The sequence below is a fragment of the Grammomys surdaster genome, unplaced genomic scaffold (assembly GCF_004785775.1).
Source record: "Grammomys surdaster isolate TR1022 unplaced genomic scaffold, NIH_TR_1.0 126398, whole genome shotgun sequence".
NCBI lineage: Eukaryota > Metazoa > Chordata > Mammalia > Rodentia > Muridae > Grammomys > Grammomys surdaster.
This window is the reverse complement of record NW_021621192.1, coordinates 4261995-4284894: the sequence shown is the minus strand read 5'-3', so window position 1 is coordinate 4284894 and position 22900 is coordinate 4261995. Positions and strand designations below refer to the sequence as shown.

General features: G+C 41.6%; 1 protein-coding gene and 1 pseudogene across 2 annotated transcripts in view; one reads left to right on the top strand and one right to left on the bottom strand.

Moving 5' to 3' along the window:
• The window catches only part of Nxpe3 (neurexophilin and PC-esterase domain family member 3), a 48645-nt gene that overhangs the window by 5469 nt on the left and 20276 nt on the right, over positions 1 to 22900 (bottom strand). For both annotated transcript variants that reach the window (XM_028760258.1, XM_028760259.1), the window contains exons 3-4: positions 11945 to 12699; positions 6814 to 6887 (exon numbers count right to left, since the gene is read on the bottom strand). In XM_028760258.1, the coding sequence (XP_028616091.1) occupies positions 6814 to 6887; positions 11945 to 12699 (829 nt within the window). The remainder of the gene's footprint in view (positions 1 to 6813; positions 6888 to 11944; positions 12700 to 22900) is intronic.
• Positions 16104 to 16722, top strand: LOC114614657 (annotated as a pseudogene).

Sequence of the window (22900 nt, the reverse complement as noted above, 5' to 3'; positions counted from 1 at the left end):
TATATATATATATATAAATTTTAATATTAATACAATGCCTCCTGCTCCATTAAATGTTCTAAACTCAAATTTTAATTCGGGAAAACCACCAGTGTCAAATCCAGAGAAGAAGCCATGCTCTACAAATGGTTCAGGTCTTTAGGAATCAGAAGTGGCACTAAAAAGCACCAGCAACATGAACTCACATGGTAGCCCAGCTACACATTGTAATATCAGCACTAGAACACCTTTCAGCGAGAGTTGCTATCCCTCAACCTTTATAACTCCCTTGGGAGATGCCACAGTGGAAGCGATAAACAGCAAGGTTTCAAATCACTTGGTAATAGCTAATGTGCCTTACAAGTTAACTCTGTACACACAGAGAACTATATGCACATATTTGCTGGCCTGTAAGCTTAGAGGCAGTACTTCCTGTTGTCATAGCTTGAAGAAATCCCAGGCATTCCCCACCCACCCACCCCCACTCAACACTAAAATGGGAAGAGTGCATAGTTCTCTCAGTGTCCAGAGTTAACATGTAAGGCACATTAGCTATTACCACGTAATTTGAAACCTTGCTGTTTGTTGCTTCCTGTAACTCAGGCACATTCCCTGATAGTGCATTTTTAACTTTTCCCCCTTTAGGCATCTTTATTGGTTCAGGGACTAAGCAGAAAAGTAACTGGTAGTTTGCAAAAGTTTTAATTTGGCAAATATGATTAGAAAGGCAAATAATAAACATTTATTTGACTTATTCAAGAGTAATTTCCTTGGCAGGGTACACTTGGGAGGTGCACTACTCTGGAGACTGAGGCAGGAGGATTGCTTGAGCTTGGAAGTTCCAGACCAATGTAGGCACACAGCAATGACTCCATCTCAGGAGGCCAAAAGAATCACAGTGAGAAATAACCTCAGTATGCTATCAAGTGTTACTTCACCTGCAGCATGCCCCAACTCTGTTATTATTACATTCAGTGTGTGAGCATGTGTGTGTGCATGCCAGAGAGAGAGAGGGAGGGAGGGAGGGAGGGAGGGAGGAATAAGTTCTCTCCTTCTGCTATGTGGAAGCCAGGGATCAAACTCAGGTTATGAGGCTAGGCGGTCAGGAATTTACCAGCTGAGCTGTCTCGCCTGCCCTCCTTGATTTAATGTATCAATGCTGCATAGCCAGAGACCTGCAGAGAACACACCTGGGGCACAAAGAAAATATTTACTGAGAATGAGAATTAAAAGTGATTTTGAAGTTACAATTTTACCCCTGGTAATTTGGCAGATTCAGTTATTTTGTGTCAAATACATGTTAAAAAGAAAAGTATATATCACACAGGAAGCAATTACCATTTCCATGAGAATGTTAATTATATTTACTACCAGAGTTTAGTCAAGCAAAGCAAATCAATTACCGAAACTGACATTCATTCTTTAAACATAGGATACTGTGGAGGAGTGAAATGCATGTGCCTATAGTGCCCCCTGGCGGTCAATTTGCACAAAAGTGTTTCCTGACTGATTTCAAATAATCGGAAGTTGCTTAAAAAGCCTTTCTTGAGGGGTTTCCGAAGGGGAGACCTGGAAAGGGGAAAACATTTGAAATGTAAATAAAGAAAATATCCAATAAAAAATTTGAAACCAAAAAAAAAAATTTTTTTTTAAAAGTGTTTCTTGGATTTTGGAGGTTCCCATGTACTACAGGTATTTCCTCCATAGGGGGCACTAATCAATATCCTCCAACCCACAACAGCCCCAAAGACAAACCAAGATTCGGTTCTAACAAAGTTCACCCTGGGCAACCAATGAATTTACTGGACCTACTTACAGAGCGTGGATGAGGGGTTACTGACAGGAGTGTGCGTGACCATGAGGCACCACACTGGAATGCCTCCACCCAGCGACCCAGGAATTTGCTTCCCAGTAGCAACCATTGTTCTCAAAGTCTTCCCCAGTTTACATACTCTAGCCCCACCAGAGACCCCAAAGGCCACTTGCAGTTAAGGTAAATGGCCTTGAGAACTAGCTGGAGGCTCAGGTGAGTATCCAATGATACCTCCAGTCCCTCCTCCTGTGGAGAATGTCAACAGCCAACAAACCCAGCAGTGGTGACCTTTCACAAGCACATACTGCTAGCCTTGTGATGATGGTAATTATTCTGCTGGGGTGGAGGGAACAGCACCATACAACTCCCCATCATCCATTAGCCTAACGAAGGTTATCTGGACCAAAAATAGAATAAAAATGAGAGTAACAAAGGCTGGGAAATTTTCCTCAACTACCTTTAAAGATGAAAGAGATACCATTAGCATTAAGAGCAGAAATTTGGGTACCATCTCAGCAAGATAAGCAAGGTCCCACATAAGGAATGAGTTCAAATTTCCAACAAGACAGGAGTCCATCAAAGTCCCTGGGCCATTTAGTTGTGAGTGTATAGGGACCACAGTACAGATACTAATAAAAAAAAATCAGTAATTCTAATTCTGAGCAACTCTGTCCTCCACCAGACACTTGCCTTTGATAACAAGGTCTACTCTGAATAAAAAACAGTTTCTTGCTTTTGACTGAAATGACAGCATTGTGTGTTGGTAGAAGGGCAGTCTCGAGCGACACACTGTACTCTAAATATATGTCTTAGGGGAAAATGAATTGGCTCATATATAAATAGTAAAACTGGTAGGAAAGAAAGCTTCAAAATATAGAAGTCATAGGAAAATAAGAAAGACTTCTTTCACATCAATCTAAAAATCTTCCCTGACAATGTCATTCGGAGTCTGGTGCAAAGTGATTATGTGTCGTCTTTACCCTGTTTAGGGGTGTGTGTGTGTGTGTGTGTGTGTGTTTAAGAAAAAGTATGAATTATTAAGGCTGGGGTGGGGAGAATACAAAGTGAGCCTATGACATCTTCTGGTGTCAGAAAAAAAAAAAAAGAAGTGCTCAACAGAGACGAAAGTAGATCAAAGGGATGAAGACCACACTCTTGAAATCCCAGAAGTTGGGAGGCTGAGGCAGGCGGGGTTCATACGTCAGGCCAGTTTCCGTTTACAGAATCCAAACTGAAAAGGTTTCCAATTGTCAAATTTGGAAAAATTTTCAGCACAAACTCACACATACACACACACACATGCACACACATACACACACACTCACATACACACACACACACATACACACACATATACACACACACACACACACACTGGGGGAGGAATAGTGACTGCGTTAAGCTGAGTCTTAGCTCAAAAACAAAGTAGCTGATCATGGTGATGCACACCTTTGGTGGCAGCATTTTCTGTGAGTCTAAGTCCAGTCTGTTCTACATATCAAGTTCCACAAAAGCCAGGGCTACATAATGAAACCCTGTCTCAAAGGAAGAGAGGGAGGGAGAGAGGGAGGGAGAAAGCCAATTAAATTAAAAGAAACAAATATAATGACAAGTGTATAGTGAAGTGGACAGGAAAAAGGACAACTCTTCTTCAGACTAGCATTCTAATGAATAAATCTTGAAAGGAATGTCATAGAAATCATTGCTACTGCCGGGCAGTGGTGGCGCATACCTTTAATCCCAGCACTTGGGACGCAGAGGCAGGCGGATTTCTGAGTTCGAGGGCAGTCTGGTCTACAGAGTGAGTTCTAGGACAGCCAAGGTGACACAGAGAAACCCTGTCTCAAAAAAACGAAAAAAAAAAAGAAAAGAAAAAGAAATCATTGCTACAGTTGAATGCAATAGAAGCTGAAGCTAGTAGGTGTGGTGGTTTGAATATGCTTGGCCCAGGGAGTGGGACTATTAGGAGGTGTGGCCTTGTTAGAATAGTTGGAGCTTGGAGACCCTCCTCTCAGCTGCCTGGAAGCCAGTCTGCTCCTGGCTTCCTTCAGATGAAGATGTAGAACTCTCAGTTCCTCCTGTGCCATGCCTGCCTGGAAGCTGCCACGTTCCCACCTTGATGATAACAAGGTGATGATGAACCTCTGAACCTGTAAACCATTCCCAACTAAATGCTTTATAAGAGTCTTTTATAAGAGTTGCCTTGGTCATGGTGTCTCTTCACAGCAATGGAAACCCTAACTAAGACAGGAGGGAAAAGTTTAAGTAGAAACAGAATGTTTGCATACAAAGGAAAGGCAGAGAATTTCATTAGGGTCTTAAAGTGCCACCTCTGGAAGTTGTGGACCACTGGGAAGGTCCCTCAATCTGAGCTCCTTGGATATACAAAGCAAATTTTTCCTAATTACATACCTGCTACAGTATGACTTTCTTACTCAAAAGCCAGAGTATTCTGTACCTAATAACTTTGAGTTACCTTCTCCCATCAGAAAAAAAAAAAATCCCCTGCTAATTTAATCTGTCTTCTCTCTACTCACAAACTCATACCACTTTCTGGCTGACCTGGGACCTGCTGATTAGAAGTAAACTATAAAACCTCTGCCTAATTAGCTTAAGAATAATGTAAATGGGACACGTGGGTGGATACAACGCAATGCAGCCATGAGTCCCTCAGTACTGAAGCTGAGCTACATCTAACTGGGTCCTGAAATCTTTGTGCGGGTTCTGTCCACACTGGATAAGGAATTTCCCATTATTAAAATTTTGGAGAATGGGGGGCAGGGGGAAGATCTGGTGAAATAGCTCAGTGGTTAAGAGCACAGTCTGCTCTTCCAGAAGTCCTTAAGTTCAATTCCCAGTAACCACCTGGTGGCTCACAGCCATCTGGAATGGGATTCCCTCTTCTGGCTTGCAGGTGTACATGCAAACAGAGTACTCATATACATAAAACAAATAAATAAATCTATAAAACAAACAAAAAGTTTATTTTGAAGAATGGCCCAGGGTGTTGGTGATCAATGCCTTTAATCTCACCACTTGGGAGGCAAAGACAGGTGGATCTCTGAGTTCAAGGACAGCCTGCTCTACAGAGCAAATTCTAGGGCAGCCAGGGCTACACAGAGAAGGTCTATCTCAAACCTACCCATCCACCCCAAAAAACAATTTTTTTTGAAGAACAAAAAGCTCCTCTATTAACCACTCTACTGGACACCTGGGGACATCATATGCCTGGCAGGCTTGGGAGAATGGAAGGAAAGAAGTAGATTAAGTGTTTGGAGTGCAGTGTCACTGAGAAACACCGCATATGCTACACACATCCCTGTGATTGGCAAGTCATCTGGTTCAAGTAGAAAGCAAATACAGATCTTCATCAGGAGACTAAGACTTCTCACATCTAACAGTGGAAGCCAGAGACTGTATATCTGGTCTACAACTTTTATTTGTATCATGTAATTTTTTTTCATGAATTCTGAACTAGATAGATACCAGTGTTTTAAAATATATAACTATCACATTTTAAAACTCAGATTATTTGGGGGGAAAAAAACAAAACCAAAACAAACAAACAAAGTCTTAATTAAGATTTCTGGTTTGATCCAGTGAAGAAAAGCTACAGTCTGACCGAAGTGGGGTTTGTTTGGCTGGAAAGGAAGGACCACACTGCCCCCTTGAGGTAGTCCTGGCTCTCTGATTCTTTCTGCACAGCTTACTTCGAATAGCCTTCGTATATGGTGCACGTGTATTATATGCCTAGTGCCTGTGGTGAAGGGAATGGCAATATTTGCGGTATGGGAGAGTTTTGCTCTATGTTTTTGGTGCTTTGAGACAAGAGTCTCACTCTGTAGCTAAGGCTAGCCTGGAAGTCTGTATGTTTTCAGGCTAGCCTTGAACTCAAAGCAGTTCCCCTCCCTCATCCTCCCAAGAATGACAAGTAGATGTAAATTGATGCTCCCGCTTACTCTTCAGTACTCATACCTAAGCCAGTAGATCAGATTTGTTTGTGCTTGTGTGTCAGTGCTCACACAGACTGACCCCAGGGCTGCGGGCCTGCTAAAAATGGACATCATCCTACTGAGTCAGAAGTCCACCCTCTAGTCACGTGTTTACCATTTTCTAAGACAATTTACATGTTGTCATGACTATCTACAGAACAACACCTCCAACAGAACTTTTTTATACACTGCAGAGTATGATGCATGGTATGTGATTCTAAAAACTGAGGTTGGTAGGGTTTTTGGGGTTTTTTTGTGTGTGTGTGTTTTTTTTTAATTTCAAATCATTTCTGTTTTACTAGCAACAAAAGACTAGGAGCTTCCACATTGGGTAACACAGCTCTAGATAGAACATTGTTTCTCAACCTTCCTAATGCAGTGACTCTTTAATATAGTTCCTCATGCTCTGGTGAGCTCAAACCATACAATTACCTCATTGCTACTTCAGAACTGTTATTTTGCTACTTGATGAATCATAATGTAAATATCTGTGTTTTTCAATGGTTGTTCACCCCTGTGAAAGCCATTTGACCCTGAAGGGATGGTGACCCACAGGTTGAGAACCGCTCTTCTACAGGCTCTTGAGACAAATAGAGAGTATACAATGGAAGAAAGAGAAGCCAGCTTTCACATCAGCAGACATGGCAAAACCCAAAATTAAGTACACAAGATCTAGCTGATATTTTTTTTAAATTAAGCTTTTAATAGTTTCAGATTCTACTCAGAAGTAGCCATGGTAGATGAATGGGTAAAAAAAAAATTTTTTTTTTGTACAACAATCACCTTAACAAAAATAGAACACGTCCATTGGGCTGGAGAGATGACCCAGCAATTAAGAGCCCTTGCTGCTCCTGTGGAGGACCTACACAGGGTTCCCAGCAGCCACAGGGCTGACACTCCAGCTCCAGGAGATCTGACACGCTTACCTGCCTCCTGAGGGAACTGCATGCATGCAGCACACAGACAGACATGTAAAAGAAGTACTTTTTTAAAGAAGAGAAAAACATCATCAAGCTCGGGTGTTTTTACCTTTTATTCTCCGGGAAATCACAGTCACCCAGTCAGGTCCACTGGAGTTGATTGGCATCTTGATATTCACACCACTTTAGAAAGAATTAAAAAAAAAAAGCACAAGCTTAGATTGAGATTCAGGGACATCTGTCTGCAGTTGTGTGTCTTTACCTGTAAGCGAAAAACTACACATGCTTTCACTGAGCATTGTGGTGAAGCAAAAAAATTAACCAACATGACTAATAGTTAATAAACTAGAGCTCTTGAGAGAAGGTTATATAAACTGGAGATGGATTTACTAAGTGTGCTTTAACTGCTGTGTACACACACACACACACACGCATGCACACACATGTATGCGCACACATATAGCCCACAAAATGACTAACTTCAGGTTGAATAACTCCTTTTGGGATCAGAGAATGTCTACTTTGTTACCACATGTTTTTGAGGCCACAAGTCCACACTGAACTATTATACTTCTTAGACACGCCCAGAACTGAGAGAAGTCCCCTGGAGATGCCTGCCCCGAAACAGTACTCAAACAGTACTTTCTTCAATTATAGACTGGTTGGTGACTGTTCTCCTTACTGTAATGTATGTTCCTCAAGGGTATGGGTGGGGTTTTTCTGTATCATCTTTATATCTTTAGACCATGGACCAGAGTCGGGCTCAGTAAATTCTTTTAAGGAGCTGCATGAAAAACCAAGGGAGAATGAGAGCCAGCAGTAAAGAATGGGACTCCAGTAACACCGTTCCAGTTCACTGTCAGGACTCTTAGGCTTATCAAAAGTTTTTAAAACAGAGACTGCAAAAAAAATAAAAATAGAATAAAATTTTTAAAAATGGAGAGTGCTCAGCCTCCTGATACAGGAATGAACCATCAGGATATTTTTACTGCTTTGTCCATTGCACAAAAATGTGTTCATTCTATAGACAATTAATAGGCTTCTTTTTTATTCTGGACACCATTCTAGCTCTGGCTTATGTAGCAAAACTCCCAGATCTCCTCCTTCACTGGAACTGACATTCTACAGGAGACAGAAAACCAAGGTGAAGGATCTATTCAGGGCTGGCCACACTGGAGGATAACAGAATTTCATATCTTACCTAGCGACATTGGATGACCTTCAAGAGGGCACATATAAGCCACTCTTATAAGCACAGAGTTTATTACACAAAAATAGGTACCTTTCATATAAAGATGCCTGAAGAATAGTTTTCTCCATAATTTTCCTTCAGAAATATTTAACCTCAATTTAGCCATACAATAACAAAGCAAACCTAATGTAAAAGACATTTTACTTGAAATCAATATTGAAATTGTCCATATCACAAAAAGCTAAAGAGGGCTGGAGAGATGGCTCAGCAGTTAAGAGCACCGACTGCTCTTCCCGAGGTCCTGAGGTCAATTCCCAGCAACCACATGGTGGCTCACAACCATCTTTAATGGGATCTGATGCCCTCTTCTGGTGTGTCTGAAGACAGCTACAGTACACACACACACACACACACACACATATATATATATATAATCTTTTTAAAAAGCCAAAGAGATAAAGAACCTTCCTAGATTTAAAAGGTAACAAAGAATTGTGGTCGTTTGAATCAGAATGCCTACCACCTTCTCTCATAGACTTATAAGTTTGAATGCTTGGCCCACAGAAAGTGGTACTATTAGAAGGTGTGGCTTTTCTGGAGTAGGTGTGGCCTTGTTGTAAATTGCTAGTAAGTGAGGTCTCATAGGCTCAAGCTACCCAGTACAGTACACAGTCTCCTGAGCCTGTGGCTCAAGATGTAGAACTCTCAGCTCCTTCTCCAGTATCATGTCTGCCTACACAATGCCATGCTTCCTGCCATGATGATAACCGACTAAACCTCTGAAACTGTAAGCCAGCCCCAATTAAATATTTTCCTTATAAGAGCTGCTGTGGCCATGGAGTCTCTTCACAGGAATAAAATCCTAACTAAGACAGTATAGAATGTGATCACAGATTAAATTAACAAAATTGCTAGGGAAATGTAAACACGCACTAGGGTCACTGATCAATAGTGCTGTATCAATGACAAATGTCCCAACTGTGATAATTGTAATAAGATTACATGCTGGATAAAGTCCATGCTCTAAGGAAAAACAAATATGGAAGACACTAGCAACTGAGAATCTAAAAGAAGGTGGGTAGGTGGTGGCAACATCAAAGTATTCCCAAAGACTTAAAGCAGTTGGAGAAGGTATTGTTGCTTACTCTGTGATTGGTTGGCTTGCTTGGTTTATGTGTGCATGTCTGAGTGCAGGTATACATGTATACGTGTATGGCAGGAAGGCCAGAGAACAGCTTCTGATAGGATTTCTCACCATCTTGGGGCTCACCAAGTAGACTAGAATGGCTGGCTTGAGAGCCCCAGAGCTTGTTGTCACCACTCCCAAGCTGGGATAGCACATGCTCACCACCACACTCAGATACTGATGCATTCTAGAGACCTAACCTGGATCCTCATGTGTGCCAGCAATCAGTTTACAGACTAAGCTATCCACCCTGCCCTTTCTCTGTTGTGTGCTATCCTGTTTGAGCCCAGGCTACTCTTGAACTCCCAACCTCTTTCCCTGGCCTCCTGAGTTTGGGTTACAAATATGACCCACCATGCCTAGGGGAAAAAAAGCATAAATGGTGTTAAAATAAAAAGAGAACTTCTCAGTAAGAATGTCATTTTAAAATTCCTGCCCATATAATAGAATCTTTAAGGGAGAGTTCTTCCCAAGACCACCATTTTCACTCTCCTAAGGGCAAAGAAAAAGATTCTATCACCTTAATTGTCGACCTATGATTTGAAGATCCAAATGCCAAAACTAGCCAGGTGAGGTCACTGTCTGTAATGTCATCACTTAGAAAACTAAGGAAGGGATGGTGAGATGGCTCAGTGGTTAAGTGCACTGACTGCTCTTCCAGAGGTCATGAGTTCAAATTCCAGCAACCACATGGAGGCTCACCACTATCCGTAATGAGATCTGATGCTCTCATATGAAGACAGCTACAGTGTATAAGTAAGTAAATAAACAAACAAACAAATAAATAAATACCTTTGGGTTGGAGCTAGCAGGGGCCAGAGCAAGAGGGAGAAGGGAAGGGGAAAACAGAAAAAAAGAAAAGAAAAATGAAGAGGATCCCCACAAATTTGAAGCCAGACTGGGGTATATAGTGAATTCCAGGAGAGCTTGGGCTACATAGTAAATTCCAGGACAACCTGGGCTACATACTGAATTCCAGGACAGCCTGGATAACAATGAGATCCTATCTCAAACAAACAAAACAACAGCCAAGCTTGGAAATTTTTTTAAACCTAAGTAAAGTTATAAGCCCAGGACAAAAGACAAAAGTGAATGCAAACTCAAGGCATTTGAGGGAGCTCAAAACAGTATGCACACAGACATTTAAGATTTGCTATTTTTTTCTTCTGAGATAGCCTCCTACAATGGTCTAGAACGTTAGCAGTGTGAAGGGTAACAAAATGAAAATCAATCATTGGGTTTCCATCAAATGTAAGGTACCCCAAACACTTTCCCTAACAAACATCATCTCAGGTAAAGAGTTTTTTAACTCTAACCTACGATGTGCTATTAGCCAGCCGCTCCCAGGATTGCATATAAGGGTGGGCATTACTTTTTCTTTCTGTAGTAACAGGTTTGTTTTTTTTTTTAATCACTTTTGTCTCTAATAGTGGGATTTGGTGTTAGGTATATCTTTGAATGTTTCACTATTCAACTCTTTACCCCTTTTATCCCACTATCTTCCACATGAAACCTGGTTAAATTATAACACTTCTCCCCTTCCCTTCCTGCTTTCTTCTCTTCCTCCTCCTCCTTTCTCCTCTTTTTCCTCCTTCTTCCTTTCTCCTTCTCCTCCTCTTCTTCCTTCCCTCTCCTCCTCTTTCTCTTCCTCCTTCTTCTTCATGGGCAGTTCATCAGTCAGACTGATGACACAACTCCAGAAAGGGGCAACTGGGTAATCTTCATATGTAAGTCCATAGAAATGAAACAATCTACTCTTACTCATTAAAAAATAGAAAGCTTTGGGTCTAGATGCAAGATTTAAAATATGTAAATACAGTACACATATATAAATTTTTTAAATAAATTTAACTTAAAAATTAAAAGAAACAAAACTAAAACCCTTGGAGCTTGGCATGGCTACACGCCTGTAATTTTCATCATTTACTAGGTTATGTTGGCAAGATGGGTTTTCTTGCCAATCTAGGTTTATGTAGTGAGACTAGGCCTTAAAAATAAATAAGTAAATATAAATAAACATTTAGATCTATGTGTGAGTGGGTTTTTTTCCCCTTAGTTTCATTTTCAGTTTTTATTCAGCGATACAAAATACTGGTCTTCTAGAGAACTTTCCAGTAAATGCATTAAATGGGCTCCCTCTGCTGGCCTGATGAATAAATGCATGACATAAGTTCACTGGCATAATGACACATTGTGGCATAAGGACAGACAGGGCCACAAGCTAACTTGTGGAAAGAGGTACAATAACTTTTTAAAAAATAAAAGAAATGAGAAACATCTTTACATGCTAGCAGTACTGATAGCTATCACTTATTAAGAGACATTTGTGTTAGAGTATATGCTTTCAGAAACGTTTAATGCATCGTTTTATTTACTCTCCTCAACTCATATATAAAGTATGTGCTATTATTTTCATCTCAAGTTTATAGGGGAAGAAATAGACTGAGAGAGGTTTCAAATTCACAAAAAATCACACAATCCTAAGTATCAGAATGAAATCATAACCCAGAGAATATGGTCAGACATCAGTCTGTAAGGGGGCTGGCACCTGCTAGAAACAATAGGTAGTATCTCTAACATAAAACATAGCTGAATAAGAACAAAACAAAGGGTAAAAGGTCTTTAATTAAATTGAACAAGCACTAAATTTTACTTTTAAAATACTAAACAAATGTGCAAACCTGTTTGGGGTTTTTTTTTGTTTTTGTTTTGTTTTTTTGTTTGTTTGTTGTTTTTTAACTCAACGCCACTTCTGAACAGGGCTAGGTTCAGACAGACAAGAAATGAACACTTACAAGAGGTTCCTAAATGTGGCAAAGACAGTGGGAAGGATCCCTACCCCCTAGAAGCAGGCAGGCATACCTCTGAAAGAAAGCACTTTCGGCAGCAGTGAGAAGACCCTTCGTGTATCCACCCTTGAAGTGGTTGATTCTGCTGCTGCAGGGGAGTTTCTTTGGTTTGAAGCAGAACCAGGGCTCTCCAGTGTAAAGATCCGTAAAGTTGCACAGCGGAAGACTTCCAGGAAGACACACATTGCACTTCATTGTTTCAGAAATCCTTCCCGATCTGAAGAGACTCTTGAAATAGACCCTGTCTGGTTTCTCTTCCTGCAGGCGCTGAAGAACTCTGATCCCTTCACTGGGGTGAACCAGAGATACAGACACTATAACTCTGCCTGGCCAGAGCAAAGTAAAAAACACCTTGTAAAACCCATTCTGATAGTCTACCACTCGGCCCATGGCCCCCGCCTGCAGCGTAGGCGAATGTATTCTGGCCTGCAGATAGTCTCCTCCATACTTCTTGGGCTTCCCTCGAAAATCCTGCACATGAACCAGCACCTCCAGCTGGCTCCCCACCCTGAAGAAGGCTGCAGAATTCAAGATGACAAAGTAGCTGGAAGAAGGGTCGGTGCTCTTCACAAACGGGACCAGGTCCACATCAGGTACCTTCCACTTGGAGGCAGCAAGCAAGGCATCTTCCTCTAAGCGTTCCTGACTAGACAGGGTCTGGTGTTCATAGCCACAGTACGCATTCCGACTAACGCCTGTAGCCTGTGAGGAAACATACTGTCCACTGCTGTCGATGAACGTCTCTGATACCGTCTCATGGTCCAAGTACTAAAGAGAAAGACAACGGAAACCACTGCTACAATGCTTCTCTGAATATTAGGCAAACAAATCCCTGCTTCAGTTTAAATTTGTATAAAATCAACCAGGATGATGCTGCTTCAAACCAACCACAGCCTGTACATTTCACGGTGACTGTAACAGAATAAGATTAATGGACACTCCATAGAGAGGTCTCTGTAGTTTAAGAAATACTACCTGTAGGAGCTGTGTGCGGGTTTTCTACAGTAAATTATCAGAGAAAAACCTCCTTCAGCTTCTAGCCATGGACTGGAGAAAGGAACCATTTTTTTTAAAGGAAATAATGTCCATTAGTATTAATCAGATAAGAAACTACTTTTCCAAAACCTAAACCTACCTGGGAAAGGTGAAATCTCCAACTCCAGCCTGTTTCAGGGATAAGAACCAACGAGTACTAAGGAAGCCTATATCAGGGGCTACGTGCTCACCAAAGGACTCAGCTAGACACAGAATAGCCATGCTCCTCCTCGCCCCTCACACACACACATGCACACACACTCGACCAACTGTCCTGCAAGCCCACAGAGCACAGCGCCTGTCACCAAGCTCATCATGTCTACATTCAAGAACAAGCTGCAAGAAAAATTACATTTTTTTTAAAATTAAAGTAAAAAATCAGAATCTGAAGAGAAGCAACATCAGATACAAGAAGAAAGCTGGACTTCTCAGAGGTTGAATGCAACAGTGAACGCAGCTCAGGGGCACAGTGCTTGCCCCGAGATGCACAAGGGCCTCACTCAATGCTTAGCACCACAAAAGCCCAAAACAATAAAATAAAAATTTTAATTAAGCTACTAAGTCTCAGGCCAATGCCTCTGAGGGCCACTCTGACTGGCGGACACATGTGGTGGTTCCTAAGGCTGTGGGAGGCTCTGGGGACCTGCAGCAATGGGTAAAGTGTGTAGTGTCAGCATCTCAGGCTCTGTTCCGACCACAGCTGCCTGGAGCTGCAGTAAAATGAGATTACAAAAGTGGTCTGTGCTCCCGGCTGCTCCCTCCAGATGCCCAAAGCTCTGCTTTTGCACAGAGGCAAGCAAGGCTCAGGTTAAAGATCGGAACTCAGAGAAGACGACGGGACTGGTGTGGATGTAGAAGAAGGCCGTGAGAGCTACACATTATGACAATCCACGATACTGAGGTTGAGGGCAACCCACAACACCACGACATCAGCCTGTGGTCACTAAAATGCCAAAAGACATTATCCAGGCCACCGAGATGGCTCTCAGGGTAAAGGTGCTTGTCACCAAGCCTGATGAACTGAGTTCAATCCCCAGAATCTACATGGTGGCAGAAGAAACCCAATTCCTGCAAGGTGTGCACAGTGGCCAGCACACTCACACGGATATGCAAAGTAAAGAAACAGACATTTTTAAAAATGAGGTGCTAATCCTATCATAATATCCAGGAAGCTAAAGATCACAGTGAGAATGTACAGAACTCTTGTTTCCTAACACTGGAAACACCAGGCTCAAAGGCTGCTCATGCAGATCATACCATGGGGTAACACTGGAAAAGCACAAGGTACTACCAATGGTTTGAGAGCAAATCATTATCCCAGTATCAGAAGAACAGTATCCCCTCGCAAGCCTATTCGCATGCAGCACGGAATTTCACAACAGGGCTTTCTAGGATGAAACCATGAGACGTGATATGGCCATCCAAAGCACCTACACCTGAAGCTTGCTCCTATGAGATCATTTCCTGCTTTCCTTAGGCATCCTCAATATTATTTAAAGAAAATTCAGTAAGTTGATTTTCATGTCCTCTATCCATCTTTATGCATTCATGCTATTATCTTTGCCTATGCAATCATGGAAGAACATTATTTGCTAATGTTACTGTATAACATGGTATTAGGAACGAAAGTAAATGGGCAATAAGGGGGAAGCCTACACAGAGAAAGCCTAACTCAAATAAACTAAAAAGTAATTAATTAAATTTTCTAGCATGTAGAAGGAGAAAAATGATTATTTTATATTTATCTTTTATTATACATTTTAATTAAAATTAAAACCATCAATTTATCTGGCATTTAGAAAAAAAAAAGATAGCTGAGGATGTTTTGAGGCTTCTAGTTAGTTTTGGGTTCCTCCTTAAAATTGTGCCCATGCAAACTGCATTTAAGTTCTAGTCTTCTAGGGGCTAATAAACAGAGAACAAACATGACCTGGAAAAGTAGGCTACATCGTTGCTTCCATCTTGGTGAAGTCAGCAGCCAAGATGGCTGCCATCTACATGGTGGCTTCCATCTTGAGATCGATGTACAATAAAGTAACAGACAATGAATTAAAAACAAACAAACAGCTCTTTCCTCCAGCCAAGCAAGATACCCAAAGGAAAGAAGGCCAAGGGAAAGAAGGTGGCCCCGGCCCACGCTGTCAAGAAACAGGAAACCAAAAAGGTGGTCAATCCATTGTTCGAGAAAAGGACCAAGAACTTTGGCATTGGGCAGGACATCCAGTCCAAAAGAGATCTAACACACTTCGTGAAATGGTCCTGCTACATCAGGCTGCAGCGGCAAAGAGCCATCCTCTATAAGCAACTCAAAGCACCTCCTGCCATTAACCAGTTCACCCAGGCCCTGGACAGGAAAACAGCTACTCAGCTGCTTAAGCTTGCCCACAAGTACAGGCCAGAGACAAAGCAAGAGAAGAAGCAAAGGGTACTGGCCCGTGCTGAGAAGAAAGCCGCTGGCAACAGGGACATCCCAACTAAGAGACCAACTGTCCTCCGAGCAGGAGTCAATACAGTCACCACCTTGGTGGAGAACAAGAAGGCTCAGCTGGTGGTAATTGCCCATGATGTAGACCCCATTATGCTGGTGGATTTCCTGCCTGCCCTGTGTCAAAAGATGGGGGTGCCTTATCATCAGGGGAAAGGCCAGGCTGGGATGCCTGGTCCACAGAAAGACATGTACCACTGTTTCCTTCACATAGGTTAACTCAGAAGACAAGGGTGCTCTGACTAAGCTGGTGGAAACTATTAGGACCAATTATAATGACAGATATGATAAGATCTGCCGCCTGGGGAGGCAACGTCCTGGATCCTAAGTCTGTGGCTCCACATTGCCAAACTGGAAAAGGCAAAGGCTAAAGAACTCGCCACTAAACTGGGTTAAATGTACACTAAGGTTTCTGTACATAAATATAATTACAAAATTAAAGAAAGAAAGAAAGAAAGAAAGAAAGAAAGAAAGAAAGAAAGAAAGAAAGAAAGAAAGGAGGAAAGAAAGGAGGAAAGATGCTACACAATTTTGTCCTGTACAGAGGGACACAGGACATCAATGTCCTTGGCTCAATTTCAACGCTACAGTGTCTCTCTGCAGCCAAGGGAGACAGATTCACTATTGTTTCAACCTAAAAATCAAGGGGCAGATGGGGAAGCACTGGAGCAAGCTCCCAGGGGTAAGGCTTGTGTGCCAGTTCCACCCCCAACCCCAGCCCACAACTGCCCTGCCCAGTGAATCCACAATCAGGGCCATCCTCATCTTCAGCACCTAGGGGAAGCTGCAGCTTTCCAAGTTCTGCCAGCCCTATAGTGAAGATACGCAGCAGCCAATCATTAAGGGGGACTTCCCACTTGGTGTCTACATGAGATGTTTGTAATTTCCCAAAAGGACTATTAGCTGGAGGATCTGAAAACCCAGTTTATAGACATTACACTACACTTTATTTTGTCTTCTACATGGGCTCCTCAGAAAGTGAACTTGGCATTTTTAGATCTAATTCAGATATTAAATACTAGACAAATACTAGACAAATGTTTTTTCAATGCCCGTGAACTGGATTCAATATTCCATGTAGACAAGACACACACTATTCTTGGAGAATTAGTGATGGGGGACTGGGGTTGAGGTTGGAGACCAACATGAATGAGGTCATTATGCAAACTGATGCACAAAATAAGTTGGGCCAATGTGAGGCTGACTTAGCAGGCACTCCAGGAAGTGATGCATCAGCTGTAAAGAATATGAATTTCATAATGGAATATTAATCAGCCAGTAAAAATGACATCATGAAATTTGTAGGCAAATGGATGGAACTAGAAAAAAAATCATCCTGAGTGAGGTAACCCAGACACAGAAAGATATATAGGGTTTGTATTCATTTATATGTATATATTAGTTATTAAATAAATGATAACCTAGCTACAGTCCATAGAACTGTGGAAGTTAGGTATACAGAACGAGAGTAGAGAGGATACATCAATCCCCCTCAGAGGGGGAAATAGAATAGATTTTATAGGTGGGCTGGTGGTTGGAGGAGATGTTTTTAACAAAATCTTTATTGTTTGATTTTACCAATGAAGACTCAGGAGCCAGATACTAAGGTGAAAACCTGTTAGCTCAATGAGGCAGAGAAATAAGCCAGTTGATGTACCTCCACAGACAATGCCACGACTACCCCAAAAAAGGGGGCAGTTGTCCTTCTCCATATTGTCTCAAAACCCCTCAAACTAATGTCCCTCCCTCATATTTCCTGTCTGTCTATCTGTCCTGACTTCCTCTTACTATCTATGTTTTTTTTCCCTATGTTCACTCTCTGTCAACTGGTTGCTCGCTCTGTCTCTTGACCTGTGGTTGACTTGATTTGATTCTGTGTACAATAAACAGAAAGCCCTTGGATTAAAGGTGTGTACTAGGGCTGAGCCACACCACAACTAGAAACATTTTTTTCCTGCAAATAACACAGTCACAGGGTTCCCATTATGATCAAATATTCTGCGACAGGGAGGAAACAAAAGGATCAGGTGGGGAGGAGAAGGGGAGATGGAGTTGAGGAAGAGAACACAGGGAAAGACAGCTAACGTTGAGAGGCATTGAAGGGTAGATATGGAAAACCTAATGCAGTGGAAGCCTCCTAAAATATATAAAGATTAGCCTAATGAAGTCTCCTAATAATGGAGGAGGCAGTCCCAAGTGGACATCTCTCGTCACTAAACAAAGTTTCCATTAATAGAACTGGGTTACATTCAATTGAATTGTTGGCCAAAGGTATCCCATGGAAATCCCCAAACAACCCAGACTATTACCAAGATAATAGGTTGCTCTCTAAAAACTGACGAGGTCTCATTGTTTAAGACAATACCCACACTGAACATGGAGAAACTGAGCTGGTATCTACATGGAACCTTCACCCCTACATTCTAGTGTCTTTGGTATAGTAAGGTACTCTATAGGTTACCCACCCCCCCAAAAAAAAGCAAACACCAACCTGGCTACAGAACCTGTGGTGGTGCGAATATGCTTGGCTCATGGGAAGTGGCACTATTAAGAGGTGTGGCCTTGTAGGTGAAAGTGCATCATTGTCGGGGTAGGCTTGAAGCTCTGCCCTGTCTGTGAAATTCAGCCTTCTCCTGACTGCCTTGGGATCAAGATGTAGAACTCTTGGCTCCTTCTCCAGCATCATGTCTGCCTGGACACTGCCATGCTTCCTGCCATGATGACAATGGACTGAACCTCTGAACCTGTAAGCCAGCCCCAATTAAATGTTTTCCTTTAATAAGAATTGCCTTGGTCATGGTGCCTCTTCACAGCAATGGAAACACTACTAACACAGAGCCTTTCATCTACAATGCAGTCCTCCCTGCAAGATATGCTAGGGCAATGGTGTCATAAAGCTTATGGGAGTAACCAACCCATGTCTGACTTGACTTAAGGCCCACTCCATGAGACAGAACCAATACCCAGCACTGCTTGGGTGACTAAAAACCAGAGACTGAATAGCCCAGAGATCTAGGGTTAAAGCTAAATACTACTGGTCAAAAAAAGAAAAAGACGTAGTAATAAAACAATTCCCAGTGACATTCCAATATACTCACAGATCAATATCTTATTCAGCCATCATCAAAGAGAGTTTCTCCTATAGAATTTGGGAACAAATACAGAGACTCACACAAACATCATGCAGAGAAAAAAGACCTTGGAACACAAAGCTCTAAATGGGATGTCTCCTAAGAGCCCAGGGAACCTCAAGAAAAAAGAGGCAGAAAGAGTATAAGAGCAGAAGGGATGGAGGACCAGAACTTCTAAACTATATACATATATGAAGGTGATCTAAACGAAATCGCCAATAACAGGAGAGACAGAATCCCAGCTGCCCATCTCTTATTACCAAGTGCAGCTCCCAGTATTGGGATTCAGTTACCTCTAATTGAGTTATTGGCCAAAGGGGCCCCATGTAAATCCCCAAACAACTCAGGATACCACCAAGACAGTAAGTTGCTCTTCCAAAGAAACAAAACAAAAACCAGAAAGGCCCGATTGTTGAAGATAATACCTACACCACTCACTGAAAATGGAAATGTTGAGCCAATGCCTACATAGAACCTACACCCTTATGTTCCAGAATCTTTGATACAGGATCATATTCTGCACACTCTCAAAAGAGAAATATAAATACTATGCCATCCATAAACCCTTTGATCTACAATTATGACCTACCTGCAAGATATGCTAGGGAAATGGTGACCAAAGCTTATGGGAGTAACCAACCAATGTCTGATTTGACATAAGACCCACACCACAAGATGAAGCTCATACTCAACTCTGCTTGGGTAACCAAGAACCCGAGACTAGATAACTCAGTGACCTAAAGGAAAAAACAAATGATACTGGTTAAAAGGAAGAGAGGGTAGTAATAAAATTCCTCCTGATAGTATTCTGCTACACTCATAGATCAGTGCCTTGCTCAGCCATCATCAGAGAAGATTCCTCCTGCAGCAGATGGGAACAAATACAGAGACCCATAGCCAGACATAACACATAGAGACAAACCTTGGAAAACACAGCTCTAAATGAGATGTCTCCATCAAATCCCTCCCCTCAGAGCTCAGGAAACCCCCATGGGAAAGGAGGCAGAAGGAGTCTGAGAGCCAAAGGAGATAGAGGACACCAAGAAAACGAGGCCCTCTAAATCAACATAGCAAAGCTCATATGAACCCACAGAGACTAAAGGACTCACGAAGGTCTGCACCCGGTCCTCTGTGTAGGTCTCTGATTCTTGTACCTTCTCTTGGGCACTTTTTCTTCTGTTGTTTTCTTTTGTTCAACTTTAATGTGATAGTTTTTGTTCTGCCTTACTATTTTATTTTGTTGTATTTTATTTTTAAAAAGGGATGAATAAATGGATGGATGGATAGGTGGACAGATGGATGAATAAATGGATGGACAGATGGATGGACAGATAGATGAAAACCTAGCCATTAGGGTAAAGGTTAACAACTGAATTGTCACTTAAAACCTGCTGGGAGAGGGAAAAAAAGTTTTTTCCGATGGCGTGACACTGGGTACATCAACCACACCAGGAGAGACCTCATGTTCAGGAATAGTTGACAACATATGATAGACTATAGAGCTGTGTGTGTGCTTGCATTCATGTGTGTGTGTGTGTGTGTGTGTGTGCATGCTTTTATTTGGTTACAATTTGGTGGGGTTTGTGGGAGTTTTTTGGTGGTGGTGGTATTTGTCCACTTTTAGTGTGATTTTCTTTTCTTACTTTTGGTGGGATTGTTGTTATATTGGGTTTTGTTTGTTTGTTTGTTTGTTTGTTCTAAAAAAAGAACTTAAAATTGGGTAAGTAGGGAAGGGAAGAGGATCTGGAAGGATTTGATGGAGGAGAAAATAAGATCAAAATATATTTTAATTTTAAAATTGCTTGAAATAGTAAAAAATATAATTAAAAAACAATGTCACAGAGAAAACCAAGGAGGCAGATGTTCGCATGTCTCCGCCAGTCAAAGATAGTTGGTATATCTAGGTTGGGTATTGGGTTACACTTCTGATTGTATGGGCATCTTGTTATTGAGCATTACCAAACTTATAAAGCCTTTGATTAACATTTTAAAAAATAAAATAAAATTTAAAAAAAAGAAATATACAACTAGGCACTAGAGAAAAACGCCACTTTTGTAAGAGACCTAGAATAAGTAATCTGACTTAGTATTCACAAGGTGAGGTGGTAAAAACAGTCAAAACAGACTTGTTCTAAGAAATGGGATTTCATTATCAATCTCATGTCTGGAACAAATTCTCTCTAGATCAGTGGTGGAAGAACAGTCTCAGAACTTTTTGTCTCAATTGGCCTTTTAAGTTTAATAGTAAAAGACTGGTTAATGATAACAATGCATCGTAAAACCTTTGGAAGGAAAGCCTGTTTGGTAGACAATTTGTGTGTGTGTGTGTGTGTGTGTGTGTGTGTGTGGCAGTTTTAAGTTATTAGTTTTCAAAGTCAGTACTTTTTAATGGAAACAACTTGACTAAAAATCTATCACGGAATTTTGAGACCCATTAAAACAAGTTTAATGAGAAAAAAATTGTTTGAAATAATAAAAAATATAATCAAAAAAGAACATCACAGAGAAAACCATGACTGATTCTGAAAAATTCCCCTCACTACAGAATACATTCCAGGAACTGTTTCTGCCACACTTTTGCTCTTTGCTTGCTGAGGCACTAGGAAGGGCCAGATCATGTGTTCTATGCTCATGATGTAGACTCGATGCTTCCTTTCCCTTTACCCTCTTCCTCTCTTGGTGTCTCTACTGCCCCATGTGTAGCCACAAAAACTAGCCAAGATCAGCTCACAGGCCTGCCAACCAAGTATAGGGATTACTAAATGCTAAGACACCTAGCTTTTTTTTTTTTTTTTTTTGGCAAATGTAGAAAAAAAAAAAGAGGTTAATTTGCAACCCACTTGCACAGTTTTGTGTGCCTATAATCCCAGCACTTGGATGGCTAACATAGGAGCATGACCAGTTTGAGGTCACCATGGGCAAAACAGCAAGACCCTGTCTTAAAAATAAAAGTAAACTTGAAAAACCAAATAAATAAATAAATAAACAAATAAATAAATAAAAGTAAAGGAAAAAATAATCGATTTGCTTTCTTTTCACAGGTGGCAGCTCTCTTCTAAACCAGTAGCTTCAGATCTGTCATCTTTTTATATTCAGGGCCAAACAGAGGCTCACTCTTTAATCCATCAATAAGCTATGGGTTAGTGCAAACACCGTACTGGCTCACAACTATTTAACTCCTTGCTTGCCGTTTGCTGGCATGTTCCTCACAGAGCCTTACCAACCTAAGACATGAGTGCATTGTTTTTGATAATGCATATTCCATGATGAGTAAGTAAGGCATTCTTGTCAGATAGACGTAAGACAGGCTCAATCTTGTTAATGAAATAAAAAAGGGGGAAAGGCAGAGAGCTTTTGGGGTTGTTTGGCAGGAATCTGACATGGGCCAAGGACAAGGAAGTGGGCTTCAGGCAGGAATCTGACATTAGGCTAGAACAAAGAAGTAATTTCAGGCAGGAATCTAAATCGTAGGCTAGAACAAGGAAGTAGGCTTCAGACATGAAAATGACTTTGGACTAGGACAGGGAAGTAAGCTCAGATATTTTGATCATCCTGATAAGCCCTTAGAAACAGTGATCACAGCCGGGCTGTGGTGGTGCATACCTTTGATCCCAGCACTTGGGAGGCAGAGGCAGGTGGATTTCTGAGTTCAAGGCCAGCCTGAGTTCCAGGACAGTCAGGGCTACATAGAGAAACTCTGTCTCGAAAAACCAAAACAAAAAACAAACCAGCCTGGGAGCACTTAGGGAGGGATCCAGGGCTTTAGCTGAATATGTAAGAGTGGAGGGTCCTGCTGGGCATAGGTGGAAGAAGAGATCCCTGACCTCATGAAGGCTGGACGCCCCAGGGGGTGGGAATTTTGAGGGTGGGGAGGTGGGAGGGTGGGGGTAGATAGAGGTTACATCCACAGAGAAGAAGGAGGAGGGGTGAGGGGATTGGGGGTTCCTGGGTGGGTGGGGGAAGGGGTAAGGGGACAACATAGGAAATGTAAATAAAACATCCAATAAAAAAATTAAAAAAAAAAAAAAAACCACAGTGATCACAGGAGTGTTCATGGAATTTTGTTTATTGCCTTGCTTGTTCTTTGACTAGTTGCATCTAGTATATTGCTAGTTCCTTAACCTAGAACTGACCTTAATACTTGCATGTAATTAAAATGGTATAAAAGCAAAATGGAGGAGGGGGGATGGGATGGGGATTCTAAGGAGGGGAAATGGGGGAAGGAGATGACATCTCTATTGTAAGTAGATAAAATATCCAATAAAAAAAAGGAAGAAGAAGGAGGAGGAGGAGAAGAAGGAGGAGGAGGAGAAGGAGG